Source organism: Cornus florida, unplaced genomic scaffold, assembly GCF_030987335.1.
Source record: "Cornus florida cultivar Cherokee Brave unplaced genomic scaffold, ASM3098733v1 CherokeeBrave_3.0.0_Hap2_Chr04, whole genome shotgun sequence".
NCBI classification, from domain to species: domain Eukaryota; kingdom Viridiplantae; phylum Streptophyta; class Magnoliopsida; order Cornales; family Cornaceae; genus Cornus; species Cornus florida.
The window spans coordinates 70170082-70191310 of record NW_026775574.1 but is presented as its reverse complement, the minus strand read 5'-3'; the positions used below and the strand labels follow the sequence as shown (position 1 = coordinate 70191310).

The 21229-nt window shown below is 34.9% G+C and overlaps 3 protein-coding genes across 5 annotated transcripts; 2 read left to right on the top strand and 1 right to left on the bottom strand.

Annotated features, from left to right (window-relative positions):
* Positions 1-1097: 1097 nt before the first annotated feature.
* On the top strand, positions 1098-13685 carry LOC132303473 (uncharacterized). Of its 3 annotated transcripts, none has more exons than XM_059800737.1 (10): positions 1098-1211; positions 2386-2451; positions 5260-5464; positions 5558-6341; positions 8262-8329; positions 8466-8524; positions 11776-11879; positions 12395-12467; positions 12552-12732; positions 13143-13685. In XM_059800737.1, exons 3-10 carry the CDS (start codon positions 5275-5277, stop codon positions 13226-13228), a joined length of 1545 nt encoding a protein of 514 aa, XP_059656720.1. In that variant the 5' UTR covers positions 1098-1211; positions 2386-2451; positions 5260-5274; the 3' UTR covers positions 13229-13685. The 3 variants fall into 3 exon arrangements, with proteins under 3 accessions (XP_059656720.1, XP_059656722.1, XP_059656721.1); XM_059800739.1 differs by having other exon boundaries at positions 5257-5464; XM_059800738.1 differs by having other exon boundaries at positions 1103-1211; positions 2383-2451.
* Positions 13686-14715: 1030 nt separating this feature from the next.
* Positions 14716-19849, top strand: LOC132303471 (pentatricopeptide repeat-containing protein At3g29230-like). Its single transcript, XM_059800734.1, has 2 exons — positions 14716-17125; positions 19782-19849. Exon 1 carries the CDS (start codon positions 14828-14830, stop codon positions 16748-16750), a length of 1923 nt encoding a protein of 640 aa, XP_059656717.1. The 5' UTR covers positions 14716-14827; the 3' UTR covers positions 16751-17125; positions 19782-19849.
* Positions 17887-19934, bottom strand: LOC132303472 (expansin-like B1). The gene is made up of 5 exons (XM_059800736.1): positions 19761-19934; positions 19566-19672; positions 19106-19287; positions 18586-18718; positions 17887-18105 (listed from the first exon to the last, which is right to left on the bottom strand). Exons 1-5 carry the CDS (start codon positions 19894-19896, stop codon positions 17902-17904), a joined length of 762 nt encoding a protein of 253 aa, XP_059656719.1. The 5' UTR covers positions 19897-19934; the 3' UTR covers positions 17887-17901.
* Between the last annotated feature and the right edge of the window lie 1295 nt (positions 19935-21229).

Sequence of the window (21229 nt, the reverse complement as noted above, 5' to 3'; positions counted from 1 at the left end):
TTTTTTATAATTATCTAAAAATAATTTAATATTTTCTGAATTCTTGTAAGATACCTTCACCTATGTTTGTGTAATACGTGAGGTTGAAAAAAAATCATTATTGTAATAGTCGGTAAGTAACGCTTTTGAACATGGGACAAACAAAGGCAAAAATTTAAATAAAGTGGATTAAGAAGATTAGGAAGGGGGAGATGTTGTGAGGGTAATAGTAAAGTTTTTTTTTTTTTTTTTAGGCAGTAGTTAAGTTTTTCCTCTAATTTTAATGAGAGTAATTTTAAAATTTTATAAGTGAGAAAATAATAGATATAAAATACCACCCAAAATTTAAAAATAATAAGAAATAAGATAAGTAGGTGCCTGGTTGGTTATGCTCACAATCTCAATGCCACCCTTCATTATTATTATTATTATTATTTTGTTAATTTTTTTTAGTAGAGTAGTGTATCACTGCACTTTAGAATCGACAAGACTTGCCATTCATATTCATCGTTAATGTGGTTGAACCACAAATGCACAAATAGTATGTAATTACAAAATCAATAAAGAAATAAATAAAAACAATATATGTGTGCATTTATAATTAGGCCACATTAGCGTGACTACGAATGAAAAAAAAATAATAATAAAGTGAGTTACTTTTGGAATATAGGTGCTTTTAAAAAAAAAAAATCACCATCCATGTTTTTTTATGTGACGCCAATACAGTCTTGTGTCCATTATATTACCTCATCAACAAAAATAATAAACTAAATAAAAATAAACAAACAAAGACAAAATTTTAAAGAAAATAAGTTACCCGGTTTACTTTATTTATTTTTTATTTATAAAAAATACACTCACACATTTAATTTATTCCTTTTGAAACTTGAATCTCAAATTTTTACTTTAATCGGTGAAAAATATCAGTAAACTATAATGTCTTTCGGTACCTTTCATTCTATTGAATCTATTCGATTACGACACCCAATTAACCCAACCCAATTACGATAAGGTAGTACTTCTAGTAACCCAACCAACCCAACCCAACCCAACCCAATTAACCCAACCCAACCCAATCGCCTTGGGCCTCAAATTCTAGAGGGCCTCAAAATAGGGGGATAGGAAAAGAAAAAAAAAAAATTGAAGTTAGGGCAAGTTTTTCAGACGACACAATCTGCTTCGACACTGCGCAGATTGCAGCCTCCGCTATCGCCTCAGGCTCAGGTGACAAGGTATGTTCATCTTCTCTCTCTCTTCTCTCTCCTTTTGCATGAATCGATCTTTTATATATGTTTCTTTCTTTCGTTTATCTCATCATTTGATTTGTTCTAACTTTGGTTTGTTTGATTCGGGCCTTTACCTGTTCCAATAGTGAAAATAGCTTCCAAACTAGGGTTTTGTGTGTGTGTGTGTGTGTGTGCGATGGCTATCAAAAGTTTAATGAATATATTATGGTTCTCTTAGTGTTTTAATAAATGTGTGCCTTTCTACATGTGTCTTTCATGGCGATCGAGTCCATAATCTATGGCAGGTACTTTTTTATTGCCCTCCCCCTAATTCCACTCCAATCTCACAACAGCAGCAACCATACCCCTTTTCCTCATAATTTTGAATTTTCACATTCAATCCCACGAAAATTTAGGATCCCTTATAGTGGGTTGAGGTAATAATTAACTTTTTTTGATCTCTAAATTATGCTCATAGTGCCAAATTAAGGGTTTTATTTATTTATTTATTTTTATTTTGTTTTTATATGAAGATACATTCCACCATTATTGATGTTATTTGAAGTTGGCTCAGCTAGAATTTCAGTTAATAATACTGCCAAAGCATTTGCCATCAGAATGTACAAACACATGGAAATCAAGAGCAGGCTTTAACAAAACAAAAGTTAATGGTTTTTCCTATTAATTTGCACAGGTCTTCTGTAGCAATGATCAATCAATCACTGCTACTAAAGTTCGTTCCTCATCCTGAAATCAAGAAAGGGGTAATTGGCTCCCAAAAAAACACACACAAAGTGTAGGTAATATAAATAGTGAAAGACAACTATATATGATAGTGGATGCCACATATAACCTAAAAGTCCCACTACTTCTTCAGCACTACAAGTTCAGCCTCATATATATATATATTCACCTCATCTCCACATATTTTTGTCATCTGTAATCATCAAATCACTTTTGGACTGTTTTTTTGGATACTTTGTTTTGTTTTCTCTCCTCTCCTCTAGATTCCAGTGAAATCTCCAGCCAGGAGATCATTCGACTAAACTGCTTGATTTTAGATTTTTTTATTTTTTTATATTATATTTATTGTATGATCGGCAATGCTTAGTTATTATTGTTTCTGTTTGATTCTCCATCCGTTTTATGTTAATTGTGATCTTCTTTCTCATGCTAGCAGGACACTGTTCTTAGGATCTAGTGAGGTTATTTGCCTTGAACTTGAATCAAATCATTGCATATTGAGGTAATATATATTTTCTTTAAACAAAGCAAATTATTATTATTATTTTTTTCAAGTCTAGTTTTATGTTGATTATGGTTCCTGTTATTTAGATTTCAAGAGATTTCATTATGTCTACAAGAAAATTTGAATCTGGACATGAAAAAAGGAAAACAAAAAAAAACAAAAACAAAAAGAGAGAGAGAAGAAGAATTGATTCAATCTCAAAAAGGAGGTATTAATAAGTTTTTTAGGAGTAATACACAAACAGAGAGTTTAGTTGAAGATTTGGTGAATGAAGAACATATGAATGCGAAAGCAAATGAAGAAAATCTCAATGAACATGAAGATTTAATGAATGAAGATCATAGGAAGTTAGTCAATGAACATGAAGATTTAATGAATGAAGGTTGCACAATGCACATGCGCACAATTATATTAGCTATAGAATTTGAAAATATCGTACTGGAATCCTTTTTGGCTTTTTCCAATCTGAAATTGATTTTCTTGATTCCGTGTGTTTATGGAATCCTTTATCTCCTTTTTGATCAATTTGAATCTAATGTCATTGGTCTGGTTGATTATAGAATTTTGAAAATTTATGGGACGCTTGAAATAGGAGATTTTCCCCTTACCTTAGAGGCTTTGAACAATCTTCCGTACAGTCTAAAACCTCCATTCTTTTTCTGATTATGAAGATCTCAGCCTTGCTAGGATTGCTATTTATATAATTATATGTCCAAGTGTAAATGATTGTGTTCCAAGTATATAGATATTATATATAGTATGATAAAATCATAAAAACAGTACTGATGAACAATAAGGAAAATTACAAAGTTTTTTTTTTTAAATATTTGTGGTCAATTATTGCTTATGTGATAGAAAAAATAAAAACTAAAAAATTAAAGAGAACCAAAATGGAGAATCAGACTAAAACCTCCATTCTTTTTTCTGATTAATTAGGTTAAGGAAAATATGAAAAGAATCAAACATTGTTGATTTTTGTCAAACAATTATGAACCACTTTTTTTGCTTTGCATTGAGGTAATATCTATATTTTATTTCAGCAACCTGAATCAATTCATTGCATTGCATTGAGGTAATCTATATTTTATTTCTGCAAAACAAATATTTTTTTATTTCTATAACTTCTATTTCTGTTTTTTTTTGGTCAATTATTTCTACAAGAAAATAATCTGGGCATGAAAAAAGGGAGGGGGGGGGGGGGGAATGAGAGAAGAATAATTGATTCAATCTCAAAAAGGCGTTATTCATAAGTTTTTAGGAACAATACACAAATAGAGAGTTTAGATGAAGATTTGGTGAATGGAGAACATAGGAATGAAGAAAATCTTAATGAACATGGAGATTTAATGAATGAATATAGGAATGAGAATCAAAATGAAGAAAATGTGAATGAACTTGAAGGTTTGGTAATGAAGAACATGTGAATGACAATGATAATCTTCCCTTGAACATTAATGATCCAGCAAATTGGAGAAACATTGATAAAAGATTGGGAGATTTATTAGTTGAAAGAGGTCCTCCAAGAGATGCTAAACTTGAAGCTTTTCAAAGTTGAACTTAATCAAATCATGCTTGCGGTCTACGATGACACAAGAGAGATTGAATGGATTGGCTATCTTATCTATTGAAAAAGATATATTAGAGAAACTTGATTGGAGCACTTTAATTGATAATTTTGCAACTCAAAATGTAAGACGATCACATTTACTTTAATGAAAATTTCACACTTTTATAAATTATTTTTGCGCGTGTGAAACATTATGTAGAAAGGGCCTCACATTTAAAGTTCACCTAGGGCCTCTCAAGATTTTTTTCAATCTCAGGGCCGGCCCATACTATGTATGTAGAACAATATCTGCATCTAATAAATCTATACGGATACAATAGTTGTAATTGTATTTTTATTCGAATAGTTGTAATTCTATTATCTAGGGATCGTTTGGATTGATGGAATTACAGGTAGATTTTGTGAAATACTGGAACCCTGGTCTCTCTCTTCGTATACTTTTTTCTTCTTCTCTGAACTCTGAACTCTGGTCTCAACTTTGTCCGCCTCTCTCTACTTCTTCTTCTTCTTCTTCTTTTTTAATTTGTTTGTTTATGTGTTTTCTTTATACTGCTTTGTTTGTGTGTGTGTGTGTGTGTGTGTTTTATTGCTGCTCTTTTGTCTCTCTATGTGTTTTTCCCTTTGATTTTAGGAGTGAAAATTTATATTTAATTCTTTAGTTTCATTCATTTTTTTTTTTTTTTTTTTTTTTAAAAATTGGATGTATGGATTTATTTTTGTTGTTCTTGAATGGTTGAATGATATGGTTCTGAATGCTTGGATGATATGGTTTATAGTTTTATTTTTGCATGTTTGATAATATTTGTATTTAGAATATTGACTTTGGGATATGAAATTTCTTGTAGTAATTTTATTTTTCAATTGCGCGAGCATTGCACCTAGGCTTCAAGAGACCTTCAGTGCCTTAGTGTGCCTTGGGCCTTTGATAACTATGTTTTGGAGTAATGTTGATTCTCTCCTGAAATCTATGGCATGTCTTTTCATCTCAGCATCGAGTTTGGGGTTTAGCTACATCAATACCCTAACACTGTGTTTGATTAGTGAAGTATTTGTTGAGGGGATTATTTCTTCTCCCCCCCTTTTTTTGGGGATTCGGGATGAACTTGTTTTTAATTTAGGTTTAAAAATTTTTAACTTGTAAATCTTGTGTTGAAAACAATGATAATTTGGCATCATGGCATTTAATCATGGATTTGATTCTTTGAGTTATGGTGCCATTCTATTAATTTTAAAAGCAGGAAGGTGAACGAAAAATGGTGGCATCTTCTGCTTCCTCTTTGAAAGAGTATCTCAAAAGATATGAAAATAGCAATGAAGAGGAAAAGAAAAAGAAGAAGAAAAAGAAGAAGGTTAAACCTGATGGATCAGGTGTAGTTGTTGTTGACGAAGATCCTGTTTGGCAAAAGCCTGTAAAGCTTGAAGAAGAAAATGATGATTCATCTGGCAAGTAACAAATATGATTTCCCTTAAATAATTTTTAATTACTGAGGGTGAGTTTTATTGTGTTGATGAAAATGTAAGTGGCCTCTTATACAGATGAAGAGAAGCCCCAGGTTGACGAAGATATCGAAGTCAAGCGTATGAAGAGGCTAGAGCAACTTAAATCTAGACGTCCTTTTGGTGCCATTTCTGAGGATGGAAGTGGTTGGGTTTCAGTCTCTGATAATCCTAAAGACTTAAATTCTGAATACCAAAATTCTGATATGTCTTCACCTCGGAAACGGAGGTCTTGTAATGACACACCTTCACCAGAACCTGAACTGAAGCCTTCAGGGCATGGTAGAGAACTTGCCGATTCATCACCATCATTGCAGCGACGGAAGCATCATTACACTCCATCACCAGAAGGACCTGAACCTGAAAGAAAACCATCACATTCTTCTGGCCAGGATCCTAAACATCTTATTTCTAATAGCCAAGATTTTGATATTTCTCCCCCTCGTAAACAGAGGACTCGGTATGACACACCTTCACCAGACCCCAATCTAAGGCCTTCAGAGCCTGACAGAGTGGTTACTGATTTGTCACCACCTCGGCGGCAACAGAAACATCATCATACTCAATCACCACAGTCTGAAATGAAGGCATCACGTTCCTCTGGCCCAGATCCTGATTTTTCCCCTCCTCGTCGTCCTCGCCGATCAAATCACCATTCAACTGAAATAGATGCTTCCCGTGTGTCTTCAGTTTCAGATCTTTCTCCCCCTAGGAAAATCCGGAAGGAATCATCTTCTCTGAAAGAGAAACCAAAAACTGGTTTGCTTACTGGCCGAGATATCAAAGAGGAGAATACTAAGACTAAGAGAGATGACTGGTTGAGGTAATTAATCTTGTTATTTAGCTACATGCCTTTCCTATGTTTTTTTTCTTTCGAAACACTTGTGTAACTGAGTTGATATTGCTATTCTTGTATGTAATTAGTCTGTTTACTTAAACTCATTAAGAGTAGACACATTATATGAATATCTATGAATGAGAACTCTTAAGCTGAGGAAAACCTAGATGTCATTCATTGCAAACCACAAGTTCCTTGATTACCGACTCTTTGGGCCCCCGGGCTGACTCGACGTCAGAAATAATAAAAGTAACTGTTGAATAGCCTAGCCAAATAGGATATAGAGTGAGTTAAATTTGTTGTAGAGCAAAAAAAAATCCCAGTGAAGTAGGGAGTCCCATTCCCTAAGAAAATTAGCTATATGAAATCCTCAATATATAGAAAAGACAAAAACCACATTGAAGTGGAAAGTGTCACAATTGAACTTGTGATGCACAAGTACTGACTCATTCTCAATAGGGAAATGATGAGTATGACTTCCTAGAAGATTTTTACATTGGTGTTGTGGTAGTATTTCCTTTCTGGCGGTAGTATGCTCTTTCGAAGCAATTAGGTGGTTCATATGTAGCCCAACATAACCAGGCACAGGATCGGATTGTCCTGCCCCAATGCCTGGACCCACTGTCCATCTTTTTCCCTAGGCCAAATTAAATTAACAATATGGTGACAACAGTTCACGGTCACAGTCTAGAGCTTTGAAACCAGAAATATGAAACTTACTTTTACTTTTGATACGGTTTAGTTACAGGATTGAAACCGGCTGCTTCATATGGTCTATCAATTTTGACCATGATTGATTTTATTTAGGTTTACAGGTAGTCAAATATGTAGTAGCAATTTTTCTAATACATGATAGCTTGGATACAGTTCTAAGTCCACACAAATAAGTTCACACTTTCTACGTCTACACTTTTTTCTCGGAAGTTGTATTGGATTGGAGAATGAGTCATATTCCTGAGTGCATAAACTAAGATAATTGTTTTTGAAAAAAGTTAAAAAGTTTAGACGTAGGGAGCTAAAACTAAATTCATATTTAAGCACCTATTGGTTGGTGGTCAACAGTGGAGAATCAGCCCTATGGATTTTAGGGAGCTAAATATAGTGTATTCTCATCTTTTATTTTATTTTTTATTTATTCTTTTTCTCCCGTAAAACTTTGCGACTGCTTCTGCTATTTCTTGATGCAGCTTTAAGCTATGTTACATGGACACTTCAAAAGTAGTGAAGTACCCGTGTCGGAGACCAATTGCTCAGACATGGGTATGGGATATGTGTCTGAAAATTTTTGTTGGACGTGTACTTAAAAAGCATATCCAATCATTCAATTACATTATATTATTACTTTTAAATAAGTTAAATGCCTATATTGAACATTTTATTTGATAAAAACAATACTTTACTCTAGAAAATAAAATAATTAATAAAATGAATATTTAGCCATGTCCGTGTGTCCTTCTATTTGGAGATTTGACATGTCCGACACATGGATACATACCCGTGTCCGACACAAGTACCCAAGTCCATGTAACATAGGCTTTAAGTACTAAAATATTGACACATTTTTCTTCCAGTACTTACTGTTGTAACTTGATTAGACTTTTGTCTAACAGTTGGTCTTTTTCACCTGAATGTGTTTGTATCTTGTTTTTGGGGGAAGGGCATAGAGCTGCAGATAAAAAGTTACTGATATATATAGTGGTTGGATTTTATTTGGTTCTTGTGTAACTAATACTTGGTTTCCCTTGGCTGTTCGTTTGTTCTCATTCAATCAATTGTATTATATTAATTTTATTGTAATTATGGGTAGAGGAAAAATATATGAAGTGGTCTTCTTTAATATGTTGCTATCTTTTATAAATTGGTTGGTTCATTAAATTGACAACTAACTTTTCTCATATATCACAGGTTTAAAAATATGGATCCTTCTATTAGTGGTCGAGGTGCTGAAGGTGTATATCGTGATAAAATAACAGGTCAGTGAGAAACTATTTCCTAAGTGATTCTTTATTACTTTCTGGGGGAAAAAAAAAGTGATTATTTTGCTATAGACTTTTTTTTTTTATTTTTTATTTTTTATTTTTTATATATGGGTATCACTCCATGTTGCAGGAGAACGCATATCAAAGGATCAGTTACTAAAATCATCGCAAAAAGAAGAAAAGCCTAAGGTAAGATCTATCGACTCTCATGTTTGGATTGTGGTATAATGTGACTCTTTACTGGAACTTTTAATTATCAATATTGGTATTATAACTAGTCTAAAGTAATCAATATTGTGATTCGTACAATGTTCGGGATAATCAGTGACTAAAAGGTAGAAGGAATAGAGGTGATGCAGAAGAGACATTTTCATGTATCCTAAAGACACTCTTATCATTAAGACATTTTCATGTATCATAACTAGTCTAAAGTAATCAGTATTGTGATTCATAAAATGTTTGGCGTAATTATTGACTAAAGTGTAGAAGGAAGAGAGGTGATGCACAAGAGACATTTTCATGTATCATTAAGACACTTTATCTTGCAAGATCTAAGACTGAGCAAATCTTTTTGTGAGCAGACGTGATATTATAAGCAATGGTGTTAGTTGTAGCTTTGTTTGGTACAATTTTAGCTTATTTGAAATTCATCAACTAAAATGCTAATATACCCAATTCTTAGTTGTTTAACAAGATCATGGACGGGGATGCTGTTATCTGGCACAACTAAACCTATGACATGCTGATATGATCAAGGTTTAAAATTGTGATGCGGTCGCAGCGTAATAGACGCTTGGTATAACGGGCGTTTTACATAACAGTACCAGAAACTGCGGTCGTGAATTTTTTTCAAACTTGCACAACATGACGTAAACACACGGATGTATTTTTAACTCCAAAGTCTTATGAATATAAATTTGTAATGATTTTTAGTTGATTTGATGAATATTTAAAGGTGTTTCAAACTTTCAATATGAGTTTTGGATATACATTGTATTTTAAGCCGTTGTTGGCAATTTAAACATACAAATATGGGGTTTCCACTTAATTTATGATTTTTGATGTTCTTAAAATCTTAAATATGAAATACATAGAGAAGTACTTAATTAAAAAGGAACCTAGCCTGAAATACATAGAGAAGTACTAATTAGAGATTCTTGGAGGACAACCCCCCTTTGGTTGTGGTGGGGCTTGTCGCAAGAAAGAAGTAAAAGATCCTTTGAAGGAAAGGAGATTCCTATTTGGTTCCAAAATTCCCTATTCTGAGTTATTTTATTTTATTATTATTATTATTTTTTGGATTCGTGGGTAGAACTGAAAATCTATAGAGGATATTATGAATTTTGTGGATAGGTTGAGAATAGTATAGAGGCACTTTGGGGCTTTTTGTGCATTCGTAAGTGGTTGACCTTTCTTTAATGAAATATTACTTATCAAAAATTAAAAAAGGAAGTTAATATTTACATGATTGTATGAGAATATAAGAGACTTACACATTTACCCCTTTGAAGTCTCCTAATTATTTTTTGTTCAGAAGTCAATAGTTTTGACATCCTTGACCGCTGTAACTCTGTTTCCATCATTCTATGAAAAGGAAGTGTTTCATTGCACCTGTATAGCGTTCCATTGCATAAGTATCTCAATTTTTATGGATAAAACAAGTTGATATTTAGTACTGAGAAACGTGCAAAAACTATTTGCAAACAATTTATGAATACAAATCAAGAATTGTATAATAGATTATTTTGTCTTATTTGATCTTAGATCAATGCAAGTTTCCCAGTCACATCTATGAAATATTAGATATTAGATACTATTGTTGCAAATACCTGAAAATTCTCTATCTTATTCAAGCATTGGATGGCATTTGTGTTAATAACTTGTGTATTACCATGTATGGGGCAACATAGATTGCATGTCTCAATTGTTATAAAAATTTAAGCACAATTGATTTTTAAATTAAACTTCCTTTTAAGCATTAAGATTGCCTTATCCTTTGTAGGCATATGTCGGAAGAAGATGAAAGGTGTGTAAATTTTTTTTTTTGGTTTTTAATTATTTATTATTTATGATCAAACAATTAAAGAATCCCTAACCCCCTTGATCCCCTCCCTTATTTTGAACCCGACCTCTATCAACTAAGCTGTCTGAGGGCCAACTAAAATAGCCCCCAGTCCCCCAATATTGTAAGGTTGAAGGCCAACCTGGCTGCTGATAGAGAATGCTAAGCACTTCTTTAGTTGATTTTTCAATATATCTATTTTTAAAATACAAAAGTGCATTTGGTTACATCTAAAGGAGCAACTCTTTTTTTTTTCGCAAAAAACATAGAGACAAGTTTTGGTTAAATTTAGCGTTTGGATTGTTCTGGATCATCTGGTGTTTTATTATTGTTTGGTGGTGATGTTGGCGCTGATTTTAGAAAAGTAGCAGATTATTGTAAAAAGCAGTTAATTTGATACAACTGGCTGTACAATAAAGGAGGTGTATGTTTAAAGCTGAAGAAGGTGCTGAAAGATGTGGATCGAATAAGTGAAACAAGACGTGGGTGCTTTTGATCTGACAGAGGATCGATTTTATTATTTGAATTTTTATTGGATTGATATGCACATGCCAGGAACTTATCCAGCCCACTTTATGGTTTATTTCAATGTCCTTTTGTACATCGTTTGCTGCTCTAAAACTTTCATGTAAGGTGGTAGAAGTTTGCTTACATGATCCTTTGCGTTAAGTTTCATGATAGCCGTTACTTGCATGCTGTTACTTTTCAGACTTAGGACATCTCTTGATTGTGGAGTCCTGTTGCTCAAACTGCCTGCAGTTATGACTTTCGCTTGGAATTGTTACTTAGCAATGTGATGGAGATTGTAGGAGTAGGCATTGGTACAGGTTTTGTTGGGTATATTATTTATGTATTTTCTTATTTTATTTTTGCGGGTTTCTAAATTTGTACGGTTTTAGGTTGTGTTACCCATAAAGGGCCCTATTGTAACAAGAATTATTCAGACTTGATATTGAGATTTCTTGTAAGTTTTCAGAAAGTACTCTTCCCCGTTCTTCTCACTCCTTCTCTCTGTCTTTTCATTCCCTTCTCTCTTCGCATCTCCTTCTGTGTCTACTACCTTCTTTCTTCTGATCCCCTTATATTCTCATCCTAAATTAGTTTGGTATCAGAGCATTCGTCGATCTACATGGTATTAAGCCTTTTTTGTCCTGCATCACAATGCCTCTTTTATTGTTTCATATTTTTCAAATGTCTATTATGCTGCAATTGCCTTTTATTGTTTCCATTAGTTACAACTTAAAATGGAAATTTTTTTATTTTTTTATTTTTTTATTTTTTTTTTAAGTTAATTTAATTTTTTTATGATAGAATGCTAAAAGTTCTCTCTCTCTCTCTCTCTAAAGTTTTCGTAATTGTTGGTGATGTTCTTTATCAGGAGATAAAGTTGGAATGGGGTAAGGGCTTGGCTCAAAAGCGTGAAGCTGAAGCAAAGCAGCAGGAATTAGAACTTGAGAAGGACAAACCATTTGCACGGACAAGGTAAAATTGAATGGTTAGAACAACTTATGCATCCTTCATGAAGAATTTATTCTTTTTACTCTTTAGTGTTCCATTTTATTGATGTCATTTTATTATTTTTAATTTGTATATATATATATATATGTATATATATATATTTTTGGCATTGATCGACCATATATTTGAAGAGAGTGATACACTTAGTCATGGTACAAGAACTAGTGTTTCTGGGCACAACTTATGGTTCTGTATGGCAGAACAACCCTGCAATTTGGTCATCACTTTGTTGTAAAAAAAATTTGATTTGTGACATAGTCTTGGTTTGCCTTTGATTCCCATTTGTTTGTTATAGATCACCTGTTTGATGAACTCTTATGTCAAAATTTTTGTATGTGCTTCATGTTTCCTTCTGCTCTTAATGGCGGTTGTCAAATCACTACACAATGACTTTTCGTTCTTTTTTTTTTTTTTTTTCTTTTTCTTTTTTCTTTTTTTAATTCAGCTCTTTATGTGTCTAATTCGTCTCTTGTTTGCAGAGATGATCCAGAAATCGACAGGATGCTAAAGGACAGGGTTAGGTGGGGTGATCCTATGGCACATTTGGTCAAGGTAATAATGATTTGCTTAAATGGTTGCTAAAAATTGTTAGTAGTTTTAAATTTGTTAATGACATTTTCTCCCCCATTATCGCAGAGAAGAGATTCTGAGCTTGTTCTTCCAGACCTTGGAGATAATGAGAAGATGAAAGAGTCTGGGTTTATAATTCCTCAGGACGTTCCAAGTCATAGCTGGATTAAAAGAGGATTAGATGCTGCACCCAACCGCTATGGCATCAAACCAGGGAGACACTGGGATGGTGTTGATCGTAGTACTGGTTGGTTTAGTTCTACCTTCTTTTTTTCTTAGTTGGTGGCACTCACACACAAATGCTAGGCTCGAACCCCTGACATCTCTTTGGGAAGTAGGGGCCTGATTTAGTTCTACCTCTCTTCAGTCTGACACTCACTTTATTTCATGCACAAAATTTACTATAAATCTACTTACCGGGATAAAAAAGAAAATCTGCTATAAACCTGGTCGCGAATCTTCCCTGTTTTATTTGCTTTGGTAAGCCAATGATGTGAAAACGTCCACCAAGTGTTCACCAACACTGACGACGGGGAAGATTCTTCTTGTTTTGGATGAAAAGTAGGATTGAAGAAATTATGATAAAACTAAATGAGCTGTTCTAAATTGTATTTATATTAGTCATTTAATTAGTTTATGTTGTTACGCATCTTGCAGGATTCGAGAAAGATATGTTCAAAAGGAAGAATGAGAAACAGGCTACAGAAAGGGAGGCATATCTGTGGTCTGTATCCGATATGTGAAAAGTTTACCGAAGAAAGAAGATTCAAATTTAACATACCGCTATGGAACGACGAGGAGGATTCACAGAACCCGGTGTTTCTTTTAAACCGCAAATGGTGATTGACAGTGGTGCTTGCTTGTGGCCTTGTTGGAGCTTCCTATATCTCTCAGTACCTTGATGGAAATTGTGACCTAATAATGGAGGGTTCAATTTCAGACAGTCGAATAGTTGAGCATGTGCATCTGAAATTTAGCAAATCTCATTCTACTAAATTTGAATGAATAGTTTTGTAAGAGTAGTCTTGTTGAATTAAAAATGCTAGTGTTGGGTTGATCAACTGCTGTAAACCCAAATAAGGTCTGGTAAATGACAACAATGCCCTCGCCAACCATGATTACCTTTCCCCCAAAAAAAAGAAAAATCATTATAAATTTGTTATTGAAAAGGCAAATGTGAACTTGGTGTGGTGAAATTCAGGAGTAATTGTGGAAATGCTCTTCAACTTGGGACACAAAGATGGAAGGAAAAAAAAATTAGTAGTTCTGCAGTCTGAAATTACCCAAGCCGCGGTAAAGAATTCACAATACATCACAAAAAAATAATAATAATAATAATAAAAAAATTTCGATATGGATTTTGGGAAGAATCAGAGGCCATGGTGTTTTTGAAGTTGATCCATGTATGAAGAGATAGAGAGAGAGAAGGAAACCCTAATTTAGACAGAGAGAGGAGGAAAGGAGGCTAGGTGTAACGGGTGGGCGCTTGCCCATTTACCCAAAAGCTTGAACTGTTAGGTAAGGCTGCATACTCACCCATTTATACCCAATCTCTTTCCCACCTTCCGGGCCGGGCGCTTGGCGTGGCACCGGATCAAGGACTGGATTTGGCTCTGATACTAACTGTAACGGGTGGGCGCTTGCCCATTTACCTAAAAACTCGAACTGTTAGGTAAGGTTGCATATCCACCCATTTATACCCAATCTATTTCCCATCCGATTCCGATGTGGGACAAAATGACCCTCGTTACACTAGGGGTATTATTGATAGATTTGGGCATAGAGAGAATAAATTAATAGGAAATGAAATAACTACCCCTATGCTTCTCTTTGGGAAGAAAAACTTCCTTGTATCTTAAATATTTCATCATTAGTGTTATTAACCAATTGTACCATGTCACATAAGTAAAAATAATTTATTTTAATGAGTTATATCACTACATGAATTATATAATTAGTTGGTGATACCACAACTGAATACAATTTAGACTATTGAGTTTTTCTCCTGGTAGAAAATAAATACCTAATCGTAATCAAACACCTAAATCTTACATGTATCACAGCAACTTTAAATTGTTTAATGCAATAATTTTAAATCAAACAACAATTAAATTGTTTAGTTAATCAAAATAAAGACTTGTTGTGTACACGTTCACGTACATTTGTGTGTGTGCACATATATGATATATATACACACACATGTATACATGTACATAACATACATATCAAGTCTCGAGTAATATATGGTTAGGTAGCTACTGGAGAGAAAGGCAATGGTGTTACTCTGGTATCTAACGGCATTTTGAAACTCCATCTTTCCCGCCAAATTGAGAAGAAAAACCATGTCGGTTAGGCTAAAATCCTCCAGAGTCCGCTTATCCTCACAATCTCTTCAAAAACTGATCGAAACCCAGAAAAACCTTCCCAAATCATCACCAAAACTCTGGACCGATCCGGTGAACAACGAACTCGCCGAGGCCGACGACAACAGAGGGGTGCGCACGTTGACTCTGAGCCACCCCATTCTGCGCATCTTAGAATCATGCAATGGTACATTGAAAGAATTCAACCAAGTCCATGCCCAACTCATCGTCTCTGGCCTCTTCCAACACCCTCTGGCCTCGAGCCGAGTAGTAAAGAAGCTCTGTTCATCGCCATCTATGGTCCCTCACGCGGTCGCTCTCTTCGACCTTTTGGAAGAGCCAGATGCATTCATATGCAACACCATTATGAGGAGTTACATAATCATGAACGACCCACATCGTGCTCTCACTTTTTTCTATCATCAAATGATTGGTAAATGTGTTGCCCCAAATCATTACACCTACCCATTGTTGGTGAAGGTTTGCTCAGAGCTCGGTTTGGTTAGAGAAGGGGAGAAGAGCCATGCCCGGGTTGTGAAATTTGGGTTTGAGTTGGATTTATATGTTCGTAATTCCTTGATTCATTTTTACTCTGTTTGTGGAAGAATTGAGGATGCTTGCGAAGTGTTTGATTTAAGTTCTGAATCAGATTTGGTGACTTGGAATTCGATGATCAGTGGGTTTGTAAAGAATGGGGAAGTGGGTGTGGCGCGTGGGCTATTCGATGTAATGCCTGAGAGAGATGTTTTTAGTTGGAATTCGATTATTGCAGGTTATGTGGGGATTGAGGATATGGAGGAGGCAAAGAATTTGCTTGAGAAGATGCCGTATAAAGATGTGGTTTCCTGTAATTATTTGATTGATTGGTATGCAAGGGTAAGAAATGTTGCAGCTGCTCGTGAGGTTTTCGATTGGATGCCATTGCGGAATGTTGTTTCTTGGAATACCATGTTGGCTCTTTATGTGCGGTCCAAGGATTACAGCGAGTGTTTGAGATTATTTGACAGGATGATGGAAGGAGGAGATGCCAAGCCAACTGAGGCTACTTTTACGAGTGTGTTGAGTGCCTGTGCACACCTAAAGAGGCTTGATGTAGGCGAATGGGTTCATTCTTACATACAAAATAATAGGAACATTGAACTTGATGTCCTACTTTCAACATCTCTCTTGACAATGTACGCAAAATGTGGGGCTATGGATTTGGCTAGAGACGTCTTTGATAAGATGCCAGAGAGAAGTGTTGTATCATGGAATTCCATAATTATGGGGTATGGAATGCGTGGGCATGGAGATAAAGCACTTGAAATGTTCCTGGAGATGGAGAAGAGAGGAATAATGCCAAATGATGCTACTTTTGTATGCCTTTTAAGCGCATGTACTCATGCAGGAATGGTTTTGGAGGGTTGGTGGCACTTTGACCGAATGTGTCGAGTTTACAAGATCGAGCCAAAGGTTGAGCACTTTGGTTGCATGGTCGATCTACTTGGACAGGCTGGTTTAATGAAAGATTCTGAAAAGCTCATCAGGAAGGTGCCTATGAAGGCTGGACCTGCTTTATGGGGAGCTTTGCTTTCAGCATGCAGGACACACTCAAATCTTGAGCTTGGAGAAGTTGTGGCTAAGCGGCTAATTGAGTTGAAACCAGGGGATATTGGGCCCTATGTGTTGTTATCTAACATATATGCCGCAGAAGGGAGATGGGATGATGTAGAAAAAGTGAGAAAGATAATGATGAAAAATGAGTTAGGGAAAGTGGCAGGGTCTAGCTTGGCTCACTTAGAAGATTGTGGGACTCGATCTTTTCATGGAAGTGATCTGGTCCATAAGAAAAGCATGGTGTACTCCATGTTGAGAGAGATGGGTGCTCAAATGAAATTGCCATGCAGAAGTATGATGGGGTAGGGAGAGTTCAGGTTTAAGAGACAAGCTGTGATATGTAAAGTTAAAGAAGCAAGATTACTTGAAAAAAATTATTTCCGTACCTAGTTTTGTAAATTGAACAACACACATATTCGGCGAAGTCTAAATAATCAATGGCAATCATGTGCTGGTTTGGCTTGCAGAGTTTTGTGAAGATTGAGAAGAATATTGGTCCATTGTGACGTGGATGTCATGGGTCCGAAACTCGAAACAGCCTCTCCATGCGAAGGTGAGGCTGCAATGGCAGGAGCCTTATGCACTGGGCTAGCCCTTTCTATTGGTCATTGTTCAGAACAACACAAAATATAGCCTTATACAGAGAGGAATAGCAAAGCACAATTCCTGAAGATTTCAAAGGTGAGGGCAAGAGCTTTGTTCATTTGAGTTGAGTGTTATACTGGTTTGCTCATATGGTATTCTAGTCATTACTTAAAGTTACTCTTGGGGATGATTACCATTTGTGGATCTTTTTCTCATGTTGTGCTTCTGACTTCTGTAGTCATGAAATGTTGCTTTTCTCCATATTTGTGATTTCTTGTTTCCCATTCGTTTCTCGAGTTCATCTTGATGGTTAATTTACCTTTGAAGCCTGCTGTTGGATCCTAGACTTGACAGTGGAGATTGTTATATGTGAGTTGTGACTGAAAATTCAATGTCATTGAAATAATTCTCATTTCACTACCTAGTATCAACTAACCTACTGATATTCCTGAATAGAACTTATTATGCACTACTAGGATTCAAAATAAACACCAGTGCTTGTTTGTGTGTGTGTGTGTGTGTTCTTTATAGTTGGAAAAGGGATTTTAGCATATGCATATTGGCACGAGGATGCCCTGTTTCTCTATTGGGATGGTCAGCAATGCAGAAAAATTGCAGCAGTAAACATTACCGTCTAAACCAACTGCTGTAAGTAAACCAAATTCAACTCTTATTATTCCATTTTGAATTTTATTTGTCAGCAAACCGATGATTACAATCAAGAACTTGTCCATGCCTATTCTAACCTCTAAAAGAAATAATTTAACTGCTAAGAATGTAGGAAAAATAAACAACATATGCATGAAGAATCAAAGGGCCTTTTTTCAGTGAGATAATGAAATCAATGAACTATAGAGTCCATTGTAACTGGTTTATAAGTTAACTTGTACTCCTGAGTCACATACATCTCCAGCTTTCCAGTTTTCAGGTATGTTGTTAACTGGAACAACCCATGTCTCATCTCCTTCGTTACTGCTGAATAACATCCTTATCTGCAAGGGTCCACTAGGGGGCGAAGTAGTCGTCCATACTGCTCCATAACTCCGATCCAATAGCTTGCACACGAAATTTTGTGTCTGCATAAATTCAATATGTAGTATGTCAGCGTTTAAAACCGAACTCAACAAATCTTTTTCCTAACTCCTTGGAATGGTTCTCGATTTTTAATACAATAAAATGAAATAAATCGAAGATTAACCAAATATGATGCACATGTTTTTTTTTGCAACTAGTTCAACTAATATTACTTTATGATGGACAAGTTATGTCTATAGAAATAAAAAATAAGAAAAATTTAGATTATGCTTTTTGGGGGCAAAAAACATATAACTTGTGAAAAAAAGTTCAACAGGTTCCAAAAAATGAAAACACCGTCACATTGAAAGGAAGGCATAATGGGTATTAGACCAGATGGTATGATCTCTCCTCTCTCCTCTCCAAAGGAAAGGTTAAGAGTTTGAGCCTCGTTAACTGCAATATTGTGTTTGTGAATGTGTGCATTTGCTTGAACTTTTGAAATATATATATATATATTATTGGAAGGAAGAGGGAAATACCTCACAGAGCTGCACAGCAGTGATGTCCATTTTTCCTTGTTGATACCATATAACAAAAGCCAGGTAATGAGGGTAGTTGCTATTCTCATCAATCTTGAAAGTAATATTTTTGTTTGGATAACTGCATGGAACACTGTTTGAAAACAGAGAGATCATTGTGTTAGTCAATACCATTACCTTTTCTTTGAACTTTGACAAATCATAATTTTTTTAAAAAAAGAAAATAAACCTTTTATGGGTATGTTAGAAACAACTTAAGGATAATGACTTCTTTATACAATCTTCTTTAATGGTATGCAACAAGGGATGTTAAAAGTTCAATAATAACCACTAAAAAGAGATATCACCTCCCTCATAAAATTGAAGTCTTGTTGATAGAGAAATCATTTTCTCAATACTCAAAAAGAGAGACATAAAGAAATCATTTCCAAAAACACACAAATTATTCAATTGCTCTTAATTAGAAATCATTTTTCCTTTCTAGTTGAATCTGTAAACTTGCTCTATATGCATATCTTACCGTTGATATTCAATATCAACCACACCAAGGGCTAGCAGTGATGCAGCTGCATCTTTGGTCTGAGCCATCCGACCAAAGGCTTTCCTACTCAGGATAAAGTCGGTCCGGTCACTTGAGCCATGGTCAGTTATAACTACAGTCACTCCATTATCTGAGCAATAGTGACTGTCCTTGCATCTTACCTAGTGAGGCAAAAAGAAAGAGTAATGACATGGTTAAGGACTATAATCACTATAAAAACCATAGAATGTTCACGTCTGCTTTGTTCAGTTTTCCGTTTTCAGAAAATTGAAAATCAGAAAACTGTAGAAAAACTTGTTTGGTTTTAGTTTTCTGAAAACTCAATTAAAAATTGTCTGTTTTTAGAGAACTGTACGTCTTTTGTAGTTCTTAGAAAACTAAACCAAGCAGGTTCGTATTTTGATTCAGTGTGATGTTTCTTTTTATGAATGATGCTCACCTGGTAGCAAGCACCACAGCCTACACCATCTCGATACAGATCAGATGCAGCCGATACATCCCCACCATTGATTGTTGCTCCAAATGAACCAAATCCACATGCTCCAGCTGCAAACAAATAAAAAATGTATAAAATTTCCATAGAAAATAAACATCAACTTGTGTGTGTTTGTGTGTGTGTAATTTGCATTCTCACTTTCTGTTCCTTGTTCATCAGAATTTGGATAGTAAGCCGCCCGAGACTGGATGAATGTGGCAGCATCTCCCTGCAGAGCTTGCATAAGAAGTAAAGTTGCCGCTACGAACACAAGAGACTGTCGAGAGAGAGCCATTTCAGACAATGAAAGAGAGTTCTGAATATGAAACCAAAGGAGGAGAAGAAGGTGGTTGTGCATGAAGTGAACGATATATGGTACTATTTATAGTGAAACAACACCTTCAGTTTGGTAAAAACTCAAGACTTTGACATTCTGTTCAAATTTCATTTTAGATGAGAATTGTTTGTCAGCATCCTTCTTTGGACTTGAATTACTGCTTGGTTTAGATAATGTAGAAAACTTCTTTCATTTTCTTTTTTGCTGATTTAATTTATTATTTTTATTATGTCAATATGTCAAAATTAGTGAAAAATTCAAAGATTCTCACAATGGTGGTTCATACACACTTTTCTTTTGCCATATGATTCAAAGGGGGTCAATTTTTTCTATATCTAACCTAGAATTTCCATTGTACTAATGCTTTAGTATTTTATTATATATGCTTATGTCAAGAGCATATTTTTGGTAAACATTAGATGGAAAGAAGTTTACAAATTGATTAGTGTCTAACCTTATTTGTACATGTTTAATGTCTGGTTTAAGGTGTGGGGCGATTGAGCATGACTTAGCTAATAAGAGAGAGAAACTGCAAATGGTTTGAAACCTAAGTTGATTACTTTGAATGAGACAATGTACAATGGTTTTGCTTGAGATGGAAGTAAATTATAGGGTCAGGTCAGGTCGGGTCAGGTCAGTTAGGTGCTTTTGCACTAAAATATTTTCATGTTAGGCAACTTTTTATAAAAGTCCCCACCTGTACTAATTATCACGTCCAGGCTTTGATTTTGTGGGTAAAGAAGGTGTGAGGAATCTCCCATATCTTTTTTAAATAAGCAGGTTGCTCACACTACAAGAACTGTTTTGCTTTTTAGGCTTTTTTTTTTTTTTTTTTGGTGGTGATTTCTGGACAGAATGAATTCAAATAGTAGTAAGCTTATTATGATCATGTTTGTCAACCGCTTTTGCTTCATGTTTTTTTTTTTTTCGAATTGTAGTAAAGTAAAATAAGAAAGCGTATTTGATAACGTTTTCTGCAATTTAAATAGTACTGAGACGTTTCCGAAAAAGAGGCCAAAATCGGAAGCACCAATTGGAGTTTCTAATTGTTTCCTAACTGTAGCAAAAACACTTTACCACCCCCCCCCCCAAAACCAACAAAAAAAAAAAAAAAAAACCTTAAATGACCGTCTTAACTAGCCATTTTATTTTTTTAATTTGAAATTTTTTTTACCAAATATGTTTTCTTGTTCTTTTTTCTAAAAATCTTATAACAAATGTAGTGATACCAAGCATATTTCGGATTACCATTGAACATACTACAAAATAAAAAAAGTTGCTTTTGTTTTGG

Bases quoted from the DNA above. Each gene is read 5' to 3' on its own strand.
- LOC132303472 (XM_059800736.1), bottom strand. From the start codon at position 19,896: ATGGCTCTCTCTCGACAGTCTCTTGTGTTCGTAGCGGCAACTTTACTT. The intron at 19,673-19,760 runs GTGAGAATGCAA...ATTTGTTTGCAG, and splicing joins TGATGAACAAGGAACAGAAA to CTGGAGCATGTGGATTTGGT. The intron at 19,288-19,565 runs GTGAGCATCATT...TTGCCTCACTAG, and splicing joins GCTGTGGTGCTTGCTACCAG to GTAAGATGCAAGGACAGTCA.
- LOC132303473 (XM_059800737.1), top strand. From the start codon at position 5,275: ATGGTGGCATCTTCTGCTTCCTCTTTGAAAGAGTATCTCAAAAGATAT. The intron at 8,330-8,465 runs GTCAGTGAGAAA...TCCATGTTGCAG, and splicing joins ATATCGTGATAAAATAACAG to GAGAACGCATATCAAAGGAT. The intron at 8,525-11,775 runs GTAAGATCTATC...GTTCTTTATCAG, and splicing joins AAAAAGAAGAAAAGCCTAAG to GAGATAAAGTTGGAATGGGG.
- LOC132303471 (XM_059800734.1), top strand. From the start codon at position 14,828: ATGTCGGTTAGGCTAAAATCCTCCAGAGTCCGCTTATCCTCACAATCT.